Source organism: Notamacropus eugenii, chromosome 4 (assembly GCF_028372415.1).
Source record: "Notamacropus eugenii isolate mMacEug1 chromosome 4, mMacEug1.pri_v2, whole genome shotgun sequence".
Lineage (NCBI taxonomy): Eukaryota > Metazoa > Chordata > Mammalia > Diprotodontia > Macropodidae > Notamacropus > Notamacropus eugenii.
Window position 1 is genome coordinate 229,692,671 of NC_092875.1, and position 19,788 is coordinate 229,712,458.

General features: G+C 37.9%; 1 protein-coding gene across 1 annotated transcript; it reads right to left on the minus strand.

The window, feature by feature from the left end:
• Positions 1 to 3,252: 3,252 nt before the first annotated feature.
• Positions 3,253 to 19,607, minus strand: PSMG2 (proteasome assembly chaperone 2). Its single transcript, XM_072604187.1, has 7 exons — positions 19,405 to 19,607; positions 13,243 to 13,414; positions 11,730 to 11,788; positions 10,421 to 10,539; positions 8,639 to 8,812; positions 5,886 to 6,006; positions 3,253 to 3,718 (listed from the first exon to the last, which is right to left on the minus strand). Exons 1-7 carry the CDS (start codon positions 19,459 to 19,461, stop codon positions 3,623 to 3,625), a joined length of 798 nt encoding a protein of 265 aa, XP_072460288.1. The 5' UTR covers positions 19,462 to 19,607; the 3' UTR covers positions 3,253 to 3,622.
• Between the last annotated feature and the right edge of the window lie 181 nt (positions 19,608 to 19,788).

The window sequence follows — 19,788 nt, forward strand, 5'->3', positions numbered from 1 at the left end:
TTTTTGAGCTTATTGTAAAGCTTTCCTTTATAGGAACTTTCCAGGAAACTCCATTTTCCATCAGTGGCTCTCCTTAGTTTTGACTCCACAGAACATGTCTCCCCCAGGATGTGCTGATCACCTAAAATCTGAACACCATGAAGACTGACTCATCTTTGGATATTCAGCACCTTCTCAATCTCTCAGCTACCTCTCCCTATTATTGGAGGGAGAGAGAGTGGTACATGAAACTCCTCCCAATGCCTTCCTTTATGGAGGGTTTAGAACTTTCCATTCCATCATTTAGTAATTCTCCATTTTCCAGGTGCTGCTGTTCCAGGGAACATCCTACCACTTGGCAGCACATGACTCCAGCTTGTCAGCTTCCTTTTGTGAATTACCTTCCTCCATCTTCCTCCATCCTTCCTCCTTCCTTCCTGTAAGCTCCCTGAGGGCAAGAACGATCTTTCTTTTTCTTATTTGTATCCCCAATACTTAGTACACTATCTGGCACATATTATGCATTTAACAAATGTATACTAAATTGAGATATTATGAACCACTTACCCTCCAAATGATTGTCAATTTCAATTCTTCAAAGGTTGTAGTGTTTCATTATTCTCAACCATATAAAACCACCAGAAAAAAAAAGATGGACCTTTTTCTCAAAGAGAAACTTAGAGTCATTAAAATAAATTTCAATTTCACAAAAGCAATCCAGTTCATTTTCCTCCTCCTGTTCAGTTCTGGGTCCAACCTATTGTCTGTTTGCAGTATCTGTGATACAGATATATAGAAGCAAATGAATTTTGACAGGTGTTCATCTAACTGTTTATTGTAATGTAGACAATATGTGTTCTTCATCCACTTAGTTTCTGATGACAATACCCAATGTAATATCATAGAATGCGGTATAATACTTGACTGAACTGGTCAAGCTACAGTACACCCAAAAGCCAGCCTCAACTTGACTTTCTACTTCTGCTTATTTCTCTATTTCTGATACTACCCAAATAACTATAGAATGCTATACCAAATTATTAAAAGGCTATTTAATGAGCCAAAACAACAAATTCATTTGGAGGAAATAAAGTAGGGAAAAGGCTCTACCATATCTCAAACTATTCTAACAGCAATAATTATCAAAATTATCTCTTGCTGGATGAAAGAAGAAAGTAGATCAATGGAACAGACTAGATAAGCAAGCTAGAAACAGGCAAAAATTCCTACTGCAAAAATTACTTATTTTATAAAATCATAATTTTCATAACCAGAAGGAGACTATAGATCTAATCTCTCTGCTGTCCCCTTCATTTTAAGATGTGAAAAGTAGTTTTTTCTATGTAATTTAAAATTGAAATACTGCCAGGCGAACTGAAAAAAGCCTCACCCTGAGGCAAAATAAAAAGCCTATCTTGCTTCATTACATCTGATTTGTCTTCCTCTCAAGAGACAAGTATAATTATATTCCTTCCTTTCATGAGGTCTTTTCTCCATAAAATTTACATGGTAGTAGTATACTTAAAAACAGACAAATTTAGGCTCAAACAGAACAAAGAATATCTGAAGGAAAGCATTTGTAATTTTAAAAAAAAAGATAAGCAATATGAGACAATTTTTAAGGGATGCCATTCTGCATGGTACAAGGTGGTATCCAAAATAATGCTAATTTCTATAAGAACAAAAAAATATTATACCAGATAAGCAAATATGGCCCAACAGTTCCATCTACTGGAGGATGTAATATAACTTTAGACATATTTCAATTATGCCTGAATATAACTTTTACAGCTGAAAAGCGTTTCAGTTGCCAATGAAAATAAACACTTAAAATTTTTGTTTTGATAAGACAACTGGACAACCAAATAAAATTTCATCCTGTGAGGTATATTCCCTAAGAAACTGATGCTGAAAAACATGTAAATTTGAAACTGAAAACATACTACTTTATAGTATCTATGCCAACGATATTACAGAGCCACTGGTGGCTAAATTAACATTTGCAAAGAAAAATAGAAAAATATTGTAACAAATAATAGACATCACAGATTTAGAGCTGAAAAGAACCTTAAGAAATCATCTGGTCCAATTCTCTCACTTTACAGATGGTGAAACAGGTCCAGAGGGGCTCAGTGGTTTGCTTAAGATCATGTAGGTAGTAAGAGTCAGAATTTGAACCCAAATCTCTGACTCCAAATTCAAAATGCTTTTCATTATACCTCTCTGCCTTTCTAATTAAAAAAAAAAATGAAAAAAGATGTTAGAGTCAGAATATTATCATGGTGATTATTATGGACATACCTTCATGGTCTTTATAAGTTGGCATCTTTCACTATTATGTCCTATTTCGTTACAAAACTTACAGCTTTCTTTTTCCTTAATAATATATATGCATCAAAGAAAAGTTTACTTATGCTTTCCAGTCATGATTAGGGCTTTGGCTCACAAAAAGGAATAAGGACAGAGATTTTAAGATAACAGATGTTTTTAAGCTATACATAAGAGTAAGGAAATGAAAAGAATACAGATAGACTATTCTGCAAAGCAGCAAGGAAAATATAAAACAGGTGCTTTAGATGGAATAATTTAGAGACTTACCTTAGAGTCAAAAACTATGGCAACTGCACAGAGCTGTCTTTGAAAGGTGTCATCATGCAAAGCTGCATGTACAAATGTCTCATGCAATCAGTTTTTCAAGGATGAGGACTTTTGAAACAGAACATAGCCAACTTAATTTGACTGCTGGAAATCTTGGAACTTTTCTCCCTATTCTTTCCCAAATCACTGCTCAACATACATTGCCTAAAAAATTGGCCTGCATTTCCTTAAGTCCTAATGCTAACTTCATGTAGGGTAAGGAAGTCTTTTCTGAAGGTCATGGGAGGCCAAGAGGAATTGCTTATTCTTGCCCAAGACTGTTTATCCCATTCCTCTTCCCTGAAATGGCCTCAGCTGATCTCATGAATATGTATTGAGCTGGAAGGAAAGGAAGGCCAGATTTTAACATGAGCAAGGCCAGGTGTACTAAAACATGGAAGGCAGAGGTACACAGAGCTTCAGTCCCTAGGACAAAAAACTCTTACATACCCAGAATTCAGATTGAGAAAGGGATTCTGTTTGTGATATTAGTATGCAAATCTTCAGTGCATGTAAAAGAGAACCTAATGTAGGATATTTAACATAAGAGTAAAAAAGGTCACCCACTTCTAATATATTCTTTTCTGGTCAGAAATATTTTCAGTTAAAAACCAAAAACCACAATTCAGTCAATAATTTCTTAAGAAAAAGTTTATTCTACAAAATTTATACTTGTTATATATGATGAAAGTCAGGATGACTATTATTCTATTTCTTTGAAATTTTCTGTCATATTGACATAATACAAATCCTTAGATAAATTATTGGATGGTTGTATTTGGTAATTCATTATTTCAGGACACAAGAGCTATCCTGGATAGAGGGCTGTGCTTGCAGTCAAGAAGAACTAGGTTTAATGTCTATCTCATACTGGCTGCAGAAGAAACTTGATCTCTCACTGTTGTATGTGACCTTCTAAAGATTACAGCTCCTCACAGGTACGACCCCCAACCTTGCGGACAGACATAACAGTATTGTCAGAGCCACTATGAGCAGCGACAAATAATCAAAAAAGCGCAGGAGGAAGGCCACTACCAAAGAGCAATCTCCAAGAACTTGGCATTTTCCACTGGGAAACAGATGTTGTGGGGTCACTGCACTCCTGGATTTAAAAACAAAAATACATTAGACTTTCAAGTATAAATATTAAATTGCATTCCAACATGCAGGCACAACACAGTCCCTCTTTCCTCTCAGTCTCCAGTCTCTGTTCGCTCTGATACCATCAGGGGAAAAATATTTTTCTTCATGTGAACCAAGCCTCTTCTAAGGGCATTTCGCCTATTCCTTACCATGGGTCCAAAGCACAAAGTAGTGTCATGAAGACTGCTGATAGATCTTGTTAATAAGCAGGATCATAAATAAGAGAAGGGCTTAAAAATCACCTGTTAAAAATGTAGCCAAACTTGCTGAATGCTGACTCAAGCTGCTGTGCTGCTGTGGGGCCTGAAGCAGTCTCTGTTCTAGGCAGGAGGCAACTTGACACACAAGTAAGTTTTCAAGTATTTATAATGGGGGTTGGGTTTCCCAGAAAGGCATTTATAAAAAACATCTTCCATGATGAAGCCCATTTCCTTCCTCTCCAAAGAGGTGCAGATTATTACAGAGATCCAGATGCAGTCCTAAGATGGTATATTCTCAACTGATTTTCTATGGTATAAGGCAGGGTTCAAAAGGGTGAAGGGGAAGCTGAGTTATTGGCAGAGGGTGTAAAAAAAAAACAGCAATAAAATATTTTAAAAACCTAGCATTTTTCCTCATGTTTGTTTTTGTTTTACAAGTTTCCTAATTACAACAGCACTTTACGGCTTTTTTGTTGTTCAGTTTCAGTTATGACTCAACTCTTCATGACCCTATGTGGGGTTTTCTTGGCAAAGACACTGGAGTGGAGGCCATTTCCTTCTCCAGATCATTTAACACATGAGGAAACTAAGGCAAACAGGGTTAAGTGTCTTGCCCAGGGTCACACGGCTACTAAGTGTTAGAAGCCAGATTTTAACTCAGGTTTTCCTGATTCCAGGCCTGGCACTCTATCCAAAATGCTTTCTTCACAACAATCCTGGGAGCCAGGGAATGCAAATATTCTCCTTTTTCATAGTTTAAGAGTGTGGGTTTGGAGGTTAAGTGATTTGCTGGGGGTCACAGGTCAGAGATGTAATTTCACTGGATGAGGACACTCTCTCTGCCAAGGAAGCAAAGTATCTGTCCTAAAACTTCCAAAGGCTCAGAGAGTCTGAGTCACTAAGAGGTTAACTGATTTGCTGAGGGGCACCAGTCAGTCTGTGCCAGAGGCAGCACTTGAACCCAGATCTCTATGACTCTGGGACTGTTTCTCTGTCCACTGTGCCATGCCGCCAGAGGTCAAAGAGGCATTTGGAGTCAGTTAAGACATGAGTCCAAGTCCTAAGACATCTGTGACCCTGGGCAAATCACAACCTCTCTGACTCAATTTTCTGTGCTGTGAGATGGGGATAATAGGACCTATTTCACTGGGTAATCAGGAGGCTCAAACACTTTGCAAGCTTTAAAGCACCATACAAATTCTAGTTATTTTTATAGTGTCAGGTAAACTTGGCAGAGGTAGGATTTCAGTGTTCTTTCCATCATGCCCCAATACTTCAAGGCTTCACAGTGAGGGGAGTGTCTTACAGTGACATAGAACTCTACCAACAGCTACAGTATTGCTTTCCAGCTATTTAGCCATAATTTCACATAAACAACACCTCATATGCTTCCTGAAACAATCTGAGCTCAAAAGAAAACTTAGCAACTCTGTTTCTATCTCAGTGATATGAAATTAAAAGCAAAGGAAGAGTGTAGCAAGTTTTACTCTAGCATTAATATTTGCAACTTCGAAGTGTTCAGTTTTAAAGTGGCTAGACCATAACATAGGAGAGAAATCATATAGCTGATAATACTGTATGGGGAAACAAATTCTGGAGAGTATAATTCTTCAAGAGGGTAAGAGAGCTGCTGGGAATATTTGAGTTTGTATATGGAAACATGGTAACATTTGATTAACTTATAAAAATCAAAGTGTAGGCAACCAAAGTAAATGGATCTACTGTTAAATGTTCTCCATTATTCTCCTTAATTGGAGCCCACCCCTGGCTCTACCCCATTCCTTGCAATGAATGGAAAGAACTACTTTTTGTACTCTCATCTCAAATGAACAACAAAAATTTATAACAGTTTATAAATGGTATATGAAATAAAGGATGAAGTAAGAAGACCTCATTAGAGGGCAAATTAAAGAAAAGAACACTTACCTGAGGTTTAATTATCTGAAGCCAATCATTAAGATATCTAACAAGGTCAAAGGCATCTGGGATATTATCTCCTTCTGAAACAAATTTCAGGACAACTGCCATCTCTATCCCTTTGGAACAGCTACAACAAAGAGAATGAATCAGTTGTTTCCCACTAATTTGGGAAGTAGAATCCAGCATGTCCCCCTCCATAGCTTAACCAGTGAAGAACTGTTAGGCAGATGATTTAATACGTTCCTCTATTTTCTGGTGAAGAGCTTTAAGTATCCAGGAGTAGGTCATTACAAATCATGTCACTATCACTACTTCTCAAAGTGAGTCAAATCAATAACATAAAAGTGCCTCCTATGTAAGGCCCTATGCTAAGTGCTGGGGGCACTCAAGAGAGACAAAAGACAGTCCTGTCCTCAGGGACTTACAAGCTTAATGGTTGTGACAGAAGTAGCCAAATAAATACCACAACTAATATGGACTTTGATATTCAACATTTGGGCTACATGATAAGTCAAACACCTGTCTTAAAGTTGTGCCATAAGACTGACCATCATCCAATACAAATTTTAGGGAGGCTTGATTATCAGAAACATTATGGTCAACTGATTGGAATGTGAAGTAGAATAGCTTTGTTATTAATAATATAAAGTGGCAAGGCAAGCTACAGAAGGGAATAGGATAGTTAAATGCAAGAAAACAACTTGTAATGGGATAAATAAAAAAATACTTGTACAATAAGAATCCTTCTTGTCCACAATAAACAGAATTTCCCTAAAGCAGGAACTATAGGAAAATGCTCAATCAAAACTCAAAATACTGAAACTGATAAACATACATAGCTACAAAAGCAAGATGGATAAGTGTTGGGCTTACAGAAGTATGAGCCACTACAAGGATGAATGTGTGTATGTCTCAGGTGATGCCCAATCACAGGACCACAGAGAGAAACTAGACAGTCTTCAAAATTCGAATTAGGAATATTTACAGGGGTTTTTTTTTTTCCACTGTAGCCCCAAACTGGAAACTAGAGGGATGTTCTCCTAATAAGGAACTGCCAAATTGTGGCATATGAATATAATAATATAATGGAATATTACTGTCATAAGAAATGATGAAACATATAATTTCAGAACTTCATGAACCCATGCAGAACAAAGTCAGCAGAACTAGGAAAACAGTTTATACCATGAGAAATAAAAGATTTTAGAATTTCAATAAATGTGATAATAAACAATGAGTCCAAAAAATGAAGATGAAACACAATACTCACCTCCTGACAAAGAAGTGAGACATTATAATGTGGAAAGAGAGACACATTCTCAGACAGGGCTAATGTGGGAATTTGTTTTGGAGGATATGTACTGAGGGATTTGTTTTTTAGGTTTGTCTTTTAAATTTGCTCAATGGAGAGGAAGGAGGGGAAAGAGCAGCTTAATATAAAAATTCTTGTTACTTAAAAAATGAGAACAATAGACCAAAAAAAATTTTTAAACTAGCAGAAGGCAGACTTCTGCACTATCCCTTAGTAAACGACATGCTCTTTACACATTCATGGTGCTTTGTAATTTACACAAAACTAACAACAGCTAAGCTGTCTCATGATTGGCTAGATGAGCTCCATAATCACCACAGTTCAACTGGCTTGGCTGCCATGGCAGTTAAGAGAGTTCTTTCCCAAGCAGTGGTTCTATTTTAAATATCTTATATTCACATATTTAAAACAGGAAGGATGACACCACCTCTCTACTACATACAGATGGCTCCATTTTTTCTATCATAAAACATAAACTGTATTTGCCATTTAAAGTCCTTCCCAACCTAACCTTCTGGTCTCACTATACATTATTCTCTATTTGTCACTCTACTGTCTAGCCAAACTGACTTTCTTCCTGTTCCTTGCATATGCTACTCCATCTCCCACCTTCATGTGGGAAGCAAGGTAGCTGGCTACCTTGACTACCTGGAATGCACTCCTTCTACTCTTAGAATCCCTTTTATACGAAGCCTTTCCTCATCCCTCCAAATTTCCTTGCATTTATTTTTATGTATGTGTCTACATATATGCGACCTCTCCCAAGAGAACGTAAACCCCTTGCAATAAAGGAGCATTTTCTTTTTGACTTTGTCTTCCCCATGCCTAGCACAGTACCTGGCACATACAGGTGCTTAATATATGTTTGGTAATTCATTGATTGATGGCTGTCTTCTTAAAAAGTTTATATAGTAGGGATCCTAGGTATTATATAAATATTTGAATAGACCACAAAAGAACACAGGAAAAAAATACACCTACAGTATAAATGAACACTGTGGGAGACCAAACTCTGAGCCTAAGTAAACTTTTCCTGGGTTACATTTTAATAGCCTAGTTTTTAACTGGTGCCCAACTTGGCCTAAGTTTCTGTGAAATGATTAGGCAGAATAAAGAAGTTAAATGGGACTACATTTCAAATGTCCTAAAAATCCTCAGGTGATTCAAGGGCTATATATGTGTGTTACTGAAAAAGTAAGAGAAAGAAATAGGAAAATTTTCTCTTCCTCTAATTTCCATCTCCCCCTCAACAATGTCACCAAAAGTTGACTGTTAAGTACCTGAGGTAAAGTGGGAACAGTTTTTGATTAATTACACCAAAGTTACTACAATACTGTTAAATACCCCTAGATGCTATTTTCTTGAATTAAATGCATAGGATTTCTAATACAAATGCTCATGTTAGAAATCTCTTCCAAATTTCTATTAAGTCAATTGATATACTCACCTCTCAGTATACAAGGCTTTTGTGATACCACCTCCAGGGATACGGATACATAACCCAGAATCTTGTATTTCAGGAAATGATTTGCTTTTTTCCATTTCCTTCCAATGAAGCTTCTGTAATATTTCACCAACACTTTTTTCCATTTCAGGTGTAAGTAAGTATCGGAATGGAACACTGGAGATAGTAATTTAACATATTCATTAAAATAAAACAAACCCCAAAATATCACATACAAAGGTAATCCCAGCATTTGACCTATAATTATTTAAGCTTCCATTAACTAAAAAACTATGAGAAATCTCTTCAATCAAGGAAGATTAGAATATTTTTAAAAGCACAACAGTTTGTAGCTACCAGTCACCTGATTTATGAATAATACATAACTGGGGAAGGAAAATTAAAAAGGTAGTCAAGACCATCCTAAAATTTTATCCAGTTTTTCACTGTTCTACCTTCTTCTGCTCCCATGTCTTATAAATGCTATGAATTTTTTATAAGAGTCTTAGAAATTAGCTCTAGTTATAAGATGAATATAAGGGCAGCTAGGTGGCACAGCAGAGAGTGCCAGGCCTAGGGTCAGAAGGACCTGAGTTCAAATCCTGCCTCAGATGCTTACTAGCTACATGACCCTGGGCAAATCACTTCACCCTGTTTGCCTCAGTTTCTCATCTGTAAAAGAAGCTGGAAAAAGAAATGGCAAACCACTTCAGTATCTTTACCAAGAAAACCCCAAATAGCGTAACAGAGAGTCAGTCACTACCGAAATGATGCAACAACACAAAATAAGATGAAACCCCCTTGACTGCAACTGTTTCAAAAATAGTCGTTAAAAAAATCCTTGGCATAAAATTCTGATACTTAAACCTCATTTCTTAGTAGAAGCAAATATTATTTCTGATTAACAGAGTTATACATATTTAACATTGTTGCTTGTGAGTTTTCCCTGCTGGCTATGTTCATTCCACAAATAAAATGAAAACAGATAAAGTATGAAATTTCAGAATTAACATGCAGGAGTCATCCCATACTCCTCTGGTAGAAGTACTCTGACACAGTTATCATTTTGAGATGTTTTTGTTTCAAGATAAAACATTGACAAAAAAATGATGAAAGGGAATTTTTAAAAAAAACTACCATTTAATCCTCTCTGACACTACTCTAGCCTCTGGTATAAGGTATAATGAAAATATAATTTTAAAGTATGTAATTGGTAATAAAAGACAATTATGTTATAGACCATGTTCTCGTAAGTACTTCCTTTGCTCTACATTAAAGGACTCATGCTGACACTCCAGGGGATTGTAATTAAAGTCAATTAAACTTCCTTCAGTGAAGATGAGTGGTCATATAAGAATGAAAGTTATCAATTCAGCCTTTCAGAAAGGCACTGACCTATTACCCTTGGTTAAGCACCCTTCTTTATGAGCTGTCTTCTTTTTCCTTCCTTACTAAGTTCCATGATACAGAAGCACAAAGCGAGGAATGAAGAGTTCTAGACATCTAGCTGTTCCTGTCAAATATCATTTGCTCTAGATCTTATGAAACACATAAAACTTCATGCCATATCCCAGCCAGGCTTCCTCTTCTTAGCTTTCAGTGAGAGGAGATCAAAAGACAGTAAATGCTCACATCTATCCACTGTCACATAGGCTGAATACTCTAAAACAGCTTCTAAATTACTATGCTAGTAATAGTGGGACTAAACTTCTACGGTAAAACTGCAGTGGTGACAGAACTACAAAGTTATCTCATGTATATTATGAGGAGGATGATTCAACATACCTGCGAAGCTGCTGGTCATCACAGTGATAGGAATGACTGCTTGAAAGAACAATAACTCTGGCACACTTACTGCTTTTCACCCAGGAAATGAGCTTTTCACAGAATGGTTTTGATTTATACTTTAATCACCAATGAAAGGAAGAAAAAAATGTCATCAAAATCAGATCTTGGTGTTTATGTACGGCAAAAATCTACTGGTACATTTGAGGGAGGCCTTTTTAATGTGATGTTTATGTGCATGATTATATATACTAAAAATAATATTATTTGCAAGCCCATTTATTATCCTTAAAGATCAAAAATGAAAGAAAATTTTAAGCAGTGTGGGTATATTATTCTATTACTCAACTTCCAAAGCTGTACTATGGAAAAGTTAATTGTAAAGCAAAACAAAGATAATATACAATGTTTCTGATAATATACATATTATCATATACAATTATCAACAATATGTTGTTCCTTTTCCTATGAAAACCAGTATTAAGTCCATTTTTTTCTTAGTTGTCAATTTATACGTCCCCATCATTAACCAAAAAACAGTGGCCAAAAGCTCTTCAATATTTAATTTCTGAATCTGTTTTTCTTTTTGATTTACTTGCTAGTAAAAACTTGACATAAAGGTCAGAAATATACTATATTTAATATCCTTTTCCAGTCACTAAAAAAACAAAACCCAAAAATTCTTTTTTCAATGATTCCATCTCTTTTCTCACCCCTTTTACTGATCCTGATCCTAGAGAGAAGCAAAAAGTCAAAAGCAGAATCTGGAAGACTTTCTAATTGTGAACAGTTCAAACTAACAGCCATTCTTAAACAGTTGAAAGGTAAATGTTTTGGAATAACAAAGTAGAGGGTAATTTATATTACTGACTGTCTGAAAAAGCCGTTTTTTAAGTGAAGTCATTAATTCTGTGTAACTGCTACAAGATTCAGAGCACTGCAAGACTTAAGAGTTAGAAAGGATCTTAGAAATTTAAGATGTAACATATTCCCATCTGCTATTTTACACATCAGGAAACAGAAATTTGCAGAGACTTGCCCAAGATTATTCAGGTGGTAAGTAGCAGAGGCAGAATTCATATCCAGTTCCTCTTACTAAATCCAGACCTCTTTGTTCTAGATAACACATTGCCTTTCCTCTAGTTGTAGTGATAAGATAACGGCAGCAATAAGACCAGAATGTTTCAGTGCTTAAATATAACTTTTTGGTCTGCCACTGTTGGCTGACTAGAAATCACAGAAAGCTTTCTAATTAAGTTTTTTATTTTTGTAAAAAACTTTAATATAAGCAAATAATAAGAATACTAACCTTAATAAAAATTGATCTTAGTTGGAGAACCATCAGATTCATTGAAGGCAATGAATATACTACAACAAAAGAGAAAAAAAAGAAATCTGAGGTTAAGAAAATTGATGACAATAAGGAATTACAATTGGTATTTTTAAAGTGATGAAACATTAAAATTAAATTTCATTAAATTTCTTTACGTAATTATTTCCCTCAATTATTAAAATACTGGACACACACAAAAACTTAATCATTTTATATTCTCAGTAAAGGTACACTAAAAGGTACAGGTGAATTTCGTTGACCTTTTAACTATCCCATACTGAAAAGAAAAAGTTGCAATAGCTAATAAAACTGCAAGACTAATTTTCTATCAGGATAACTAACATATTACTATGCTTAATAGCCTACACTGTATTCTTCAGGATTTCTGTGAATGCTTTTAGTTTTTAGACATTTATGTTCATCTCAAATTGTTTTAAAATGCCCTTGGCTAAAAGGAAAAATGTCAGATAAGCAATGATTCATTAGGCAGTGGCACATGGTTAACTATGGGGGCAAAGAGACTCTTGTTTGAGATACTGGTTCTGACACTGACAAACTGTGTGGTCATGGGCAAGTCACTTAACCTCTGTAAGCCTCAGTTCCCTTATTTGTATCTTAAGGCAGAATGCTTTAGTGGAGAAAGCAATGGATTTAGAGTCAAAAGACTCAGGAGACCTGTCTCTGCAACCTGCAGTTCTGTCACTTTGGGTACGTCATTTCACCTCCTCTTGATTTGTTCAGTTGAAAAAGGAGGGTTTGGACTAGATGGACTCTAAGGACTCTTCCAGGTCTAATCAATAATAAAAATAGAAAACAAAACTGAGAGTATGAAAAGGAAAAAAATGACAAGAAATGTTAGGTAGCTAAAAAAATGTACAATTTCAAAGTAAAGATACAAACAAAAGTATGACCAAGTTTTTTAAAAGAGCTACCATTTTCAAAAGGTTTGAAAGACCAATATTTTTTTTTTAAAAGGGTCAGTATTTTTAAGATATATGAAAGACACAGAGTAAGAACTTAATGCTTTCTTCAGAAGGAAAATGCCTATACCTAATACTCTGCTCAGTATGAATTATCTGGTATAGGGTTGGCACAAGGCCTTGAGATCAACCCTACCATGTAATAGGGTATTTTCTCTGGTGGTCCACCATGCCTGAAACACTCCTTCCTCTGCTCCACCTACTGACCGCCCTGGCTTCCTTTAATAACAACTAAAATTCCATCTTCTACTTAAAAGCTTTCCCCTAACCCCTCTTAATTCTGATGATTTCCCTCTGAATTATTTTCTATTCATCCTGTATTTAGCTCACTTTGCCTTTACTTGTTTGCATGTTGTTTCTTCCACTAAACTGAAGAAGTGGCAGAGACTGTCTTTTGCCTCTTTTTATATCCCTAGCCCTTAGCACAGTGCTTAACAAATCGAAGGTGCTTAACAGATGTTTCATGATTGAGAACCACAGTAGTGTAAGCTCAGATCACATGCACATACCTTCAGCATTTATACTGAGTTCTGTTGAGTTTTCTTCTGCAGTTGCATAGGGATTGTTTCCAACCATTGGAACAAGGCAATCAGTGTAAAAGTAACCAACCTTACACATATTCAAGGTAGAAATAATCAGATCTATTGCAAGCTGCCCAACATTCCCCACAGATACTGCTGGCTGAAATCACAAAGAATGACAGTATATCAGTTATTAAAATTAGCAAAAATACTTAAAAAAATGTAGGGCCTATACTTGGCAATGTATAATTTGCATATGCTTAACAATAAAATTCCAGCATGTTATTTTTTACATAGGATAACCTGGACAATAAAATAATTATGACCTTATTTGATTTACTAGTAATTGTTCCTATATGCAGATGATTGTAAGTCTAAATTTCCTTCTGAAATATGCCTTCAGTAGCTATGTTTCCCAGTCACCAAATGTTTGGGAGAAGCCCTGCAATAGGAGTAAAAGAAACTTACTGCAAAATATTTTAACCAAGACCTTAGCATCTGCAGACCTTAAGAGATGCCAGGGCATCAGCAAATAACAGAGCTGAATGAAACCTTAGACCCCTCATTATACTGAGGCTCACAGGGCTCAAGTGACAGACAACATTTCATATCTAGTATTACACATTGCTTTCGGCTATACATTGCTTCCCCTCAGTAGGTAGTGTCCATTCATTGATTCAATAAATAGTTATTAAGTAACTACAGTTCTCAGAGCACCATGCTAGGCACTGGGGGAGATAAAACAAAGAATAACAGGTATTCATGTGGCAATTCAAGATTTACAAAGAACTTTATATACATTACTTTATTTGAATCAAATAGTTCCTGCCCTTCCAGGTTTGTTGTGAGCATAAAATGAGATAACTGTAAAGCACTTCGCACGATTCCTAGCAAGCACGTAGCGTAACATAAATGTTAGTTACTGTGATTTTTTCAAGAGGTAGACTTGGTCCTTCTAGAGTTGTACGGTTCCAGAGGATAAGGTTGACTTTAATGTTTCTGAACTCAATTCAACAACCATTTATTAAACTCTTAACAGTAAAAGCAGAAATTTACATAGTGATCTATAGTTCACAAAACATTTTAAATATATACATATAATACATAAAATGTAAATATTTTAAATAAACATCTCTATATCCACATTTTACAAGTGAGGAAACTCAAGGTAAGTAAGAGATTAATAGACCTTTCCCTTCTCGTTACTCTTCCCATGTTAACACAGCTAAAACATCTCTACTTTGTGCCAAGCACGAGATATATAAAGACAAAACTCAAACAATATTTAAGGAGCTTGTATTATACATGGAAGGTTACATAACACGTACAAAGTAAGTAAAAATACAAGGTAGTCTGATGAGGAAGAAAAGATCAGCACCTGGGGGCCCCAGGGAAGGTTGGCACCTCAATGGCCATCCAGGCCGAGTAACACCTGAAAAATGAAGACTCCACTAGAAGTGGTCAACTGTCTCTACCTAAAAACTTCCAATGAAGTAGGACCTAGTACTTCCTGTGGCAGCTCATTTTACTTGGAGACAATTCTAAATTATTAGGAAGCTTTTCCTGATATCAAGCCTAGATCTGTCCCTCTGCAATTTCCACCCACTGCTCTCAGTTCTGACCTCCACCAACAACAGAATGGGTCTGGTCCCTCGTTCAAACGTCATCAAATACTTAAAACCTGTCTCCTCCTATCTGTCTTCTCTACAATAAATACTCTCAGGTCCTTCAGTCAATTCTTTTATGATGGACTCAAGGCCTTTCATCATCCTGGTTATCCTCCCCAGAGTTCTCTCCAGATTATCAAAGTCCTTCTTAAATTCAGGCACCTAGAACTTTTTATGAAAACAACAGTCCAGATGGGGTGTGACCAGGATAAACAGGTAACAGACAGCATTAGCTGTTTTGGCTGCCACATCATACTGCTAACCCACAGAGCTTGCAGTTCACTAAAAGTCCCAGGTTTTATTCAGACAAACTATGGCCTAATCAAGCTTCCACCCAGATTTTGTGAAAGAGTGAAGCTTTATGTTTCCTACTAGTTAATTTAATCCTTTTCCATTTATTTCACTGCTCGAGCCTATCAGCACCCCTCTGTTTTCTGACTCTCTCAGCCAGTATTAGTGATTGCTCCCAGCTTTGTGTCACATGTAAATCTGCTAACTATGCAGCTCTAGACAATCTATGTCCTGATCCAAGATACAGTGAAAAATATTAAACAGTACAAGGCTAATCAAATATCCTTGGAGCAACCCACTAGAAATCCCTAACAAGCTGACAGAGAACAATTACATGGCGACTCCTTTGGTGTAGTCATTCAAGTTAATTCCAAAACCACCAATTGTATTATCATTTGGCCCACACTTCTCCATCTTTTCCATAAGGCTAGTATGAGACATTTCTAATACTTTGCTAAAATTTAGATAAACCTATAACACTCCCCTGATCTACTAGTACAGAATAAAGTATCCACCTGCATGACTCATTTTTGATGAAGCTATGTAAGCTCATTGTAATCACTGCTTCTTTTTCTACATGTTCATTAAACATCTCTTTAATGATCTATTTGAAAATTTTTCCAGGAATCAAAGTTAAGCTCACTGGCCTGTATAGTCAGTAGATGCTTGTTCTCTTCCCCTCCTGCCCCCTTTTTAAAATTAGAATATCTGCCTTTTTCTAAACCTAGTACCTCAGCCATTTTCCACAATATTTCAAATAATACTGACAGTGGCATAACAATTACATCTGTCAATTTTTCAGTATGGAAGATATAGTTCATCTGGATCAGGTGACCCTAATACATCAAAAGGCAACTAGGTGGTCTCTTACTACTCACTACTTCTCTGGGCCATCAGCACTGTTAGCCATTTTCATCCTTTCATGTCCAGGGCAAAGTTCATTCTCCTCAGAAGAGAAAACAGAAGTAAAATAGGAATTGAGTAGTCCTGCCTGTTCTCATTTGTCATAATTACCATTATTTTGGAACTGTTATCTGTCCTTTGTTCTCGAAGAGGACCAATGACATCAGGAAGGTGATGTCCTGATTTACAGTGAATTGGCTTTAAGTGAGGGAAGGCTGTGCAAAATCACCAGCCTCATCTCTCCTCCAGAGTTATCTGGGTCCAGTGGTAAGATATAGATCAGGATGACCGGAGATGGCCCAAGGTGCAGCGGGAGACCTTGGCCTTTTTAAGCTAAGGTCTTTCCCAGGTCTCAGTAAGCTAGGTAAGACTATTCTGAAACACAGAGATGAGGAAGTGAATTCCAGGTATGATGGGAGAAGGGGAAGAGATGACAGGGTCTTATGCAAACAGAGGTAAAGGACAGAGTCAGAGGAGGGGAAATGCTAGAAGTTCACTTTGACTAACAGAGAGTACATGAAGGAAGATATCATGAAACAAGGCTAGAGTTGCAGACAGAGCCAGAATGCTGAAAGCTTTGAATAGCAGGTAAGGAGTATATATTTTACCCAAGAAACAATAGGTTTTTGAGCTGGAGAGTAACATGATCAGCTATGCTTCAGTAAGATTATTTTTCATTGTCTTTTCCCCTAAACCCTCTCCCACTTCCCTATTACTGTCCAGGGTAACACTATCTTCCCTCAGGCTCACAATCTAAGAGTCATCCTCAGCCCCATATCCAATCCGTTGCCAAGGTCTGTTGATACTATCTTTGCAACATCTCTTGAATCCATCTCATTCTGTCCTCTGACACTGCTGCCACCCTGGTCCAGCCCGTTATCATCTCATACCTGGAGTACTGCAACAGACCACAAGTCTCTCTGTACTCTATTTCACCTTACATCTAGCCACCAAAGTGATTTTCCTAAAGTGCCAATCTATGTCAAACTCCCTTCTTCGCCCCATCAATAAATTCAAATGGCTCCCTGTAACCTCCAGGGTCAAACACAAAGTTCTCTGGTGTTCAAAGCCCTTCATAACCTAGTTCCTACCCCTATTCCCCACACTTTTTCAATCTTCTTATACCTTATCCTTCCCCTGCCCCACCAAATACTCTTCAATTCAGTAACACTGGCCTCCTTATTGTTCCACAAACCAAAAACTCCATCTCTCAGATCTGGGCACTTTCTCTGGCTGTCCTCTATGCCAGGAATGCTCTCTCTCCTCATCTCCACCTCCTGGCTTCCCTGGCTTCCTTCAATCCTAGCTAAAATTCTACATTCTCCAGAAGCCTTTCCCAATCTCTCTTCATTCAAATGCCATCTCTCTTTAAATTATTTCCTATTTACCCTGAATACAACTAGTTTGTACATATTTGTTTGTTTGATCACTCCCACTTTTAGACGAGTGCTTCAAAGGCAGGGACTGCCTTTTCCTTTCTTTGTATTCCTAACATTTAGCACGGTGACTGGCACACAGTACAGATGCTTATTAACCAACTGACATTATTTTGGCAGCTTCGAGGGACAAGATTGAAGAGGGTAAAAGCCTGGATACAGAGAGACCAATTAGAAGACATTAGTACAGACAGAAGACTGAACTACAGTAGCAAAAAATCAAGCAATAATGAAGAGAGGGAGACAAATAAAGATATTAGAGCCGGAAAGAAGCTTAGGGATCATCTAACATTGGTGCTCCCCTATTCCCACTTTATAGATGAGGAATCTGAGGTCTAAAGAGCTCAAGTGATTGACTTAAGGACACCAAACTAACCCAGAATTAGGGCTCTTTCCACTCTATCCTCCTCCATCAAGGATTGGGAAGCATGTTCAGGTAGCTAAACTGCTATTTAGAAGGATCTTTTTGCCTCTACCCAAGTGAGATGATTATCCTTAAAAACCAATTTTATAAATACAAGTCCAAGCATCTCGATTCAGAGTCTAAAGACTTGGGTTTGAATTCTGGTCCTATTACTTACTACCTGAAAGACCTAAAGGAAGTCACTAAATTTAGCTGCTTCTTAGCTTCCTAATATGTAAAATGAGAAGATTAGACTGGATGACTTTTATCATCTCTTCCAGTTTGAAATCTTATAAGCCTATATCTTATCTTCCTTCTTATGAAACAGCTAGTGACAATTATGGAAAAGAAACAGAAAAATAACTTTTCTCTCTGTCTAGGAACTTAAGTGGACATTATATTCTATTGGGAAAGAGAGAATAAAGAGCAGGTACCTCAAAACGTAAATACAAAAAAGATATTAAAGAAATTTCAAGGAGAGAGTAATTAGGGGTGGAATTCAATAATGACTTTTTCAAGGAGACAATACTTGAACTGAGCCTTGAAGGAATACAGGAATTCCAAGAGGAGGGGTTAAGGAGAGAGCATAAATAAAAGGAAACTTCAACAAGTGGCTAATGTAGAAGGGCTGTGACAAATGAATAAACAAAATGAAAACTGTCCAAGGTGACCTTTTTATTTCCTCCTTGATATGCATGGTATATCACATACAGGGCTGGATTTGGGAATAAGGAAGACCTGAATTAGAATCCTGACGTTTACCAGCTGTGCGACCTTGGGCAAGTCACTTCACCTCTCTCACCCAGTCTTTTCTCTGATCTGTAAAACCACTGAACTCGCTGGGCTCTAAAGGTCCTTCAGCTCTAAATCTGTGATCCTAACTAAGACCTGCAGGTGAGCTTGACGTAGGGGCTGGAAGCTGTTCAGGTTGCTTTAGTCATCAAAGCCCTTAATAATCCGGCTCCTTTCCACCTTCACAATCCTCTTTAATTCATTAAACTCCCCTCCATTTCCTCTGAAGTCCTGGCCGTCCACCGTTCACAACTCTCCATCTCCCAGCAGTGCTCTCCCCCACCCGCCCTCCATGGCTTTCCTGATTACTTTCGAGTCTCAGCCGAAGTCCCACCTTCTAGAAGAAGCCTGTCCAGTCCTCCTCCATTCTAGTGATGGTCCCCCATTGTTCCTGGCCAAATCTTCAGTACATGGTTGCTTGCCTGTCCTCTCCCCTATTAGACCCTAAGCTTCTGGAAGGCCGGGCCTATCTTTTGCCTTTCTTCTTTCTTCGCATGCCCTGCGCTCAGCATAGGGCCTGGCACACAGCAGGCGCTTAATAAATGCCAGCTGACGGACTAGCCCACGGCTCACAGGCGCGTGCAGGCCCCGTACCAGGTCCTGGGTCCCACCTCGGCACATCGCGCCCGCAGAGCCCCGCTAAGGCGGAGAGACTCACCATCAGCAGGGTGAAGCCAGTAAAGTCGGGCTCTGACGACCCGCAGGGAACGAACATCGTCACCCCGGAGGCAGAAAGCCGGACAAGAGGGAGAATTACGAGGTACAACAAAAGGCAATCTGTTCGCAGCGCGCCAGCTCTGCAGCCCCTGGACGCAGCTCCGGGCTCTAGAGGAAAGGGGCGGGGCGGGGCGGGGTCCTTCTTCTCCGTCGGCGCCGGCCCGGAGCAGGACTATCCTAGCCAAACGCCTGTCTCGCTCGTGGCCAGATCTTGCACTGGTGGGGAGAGGATCCCGTCAGGGGAGGTGGATGGCGGAGGTGGGAAAACTGAGGAAAGCCATGTGGGGAGGAGGGATTGGAAGAAGAAGGCGCGAGCGAAAAGCAG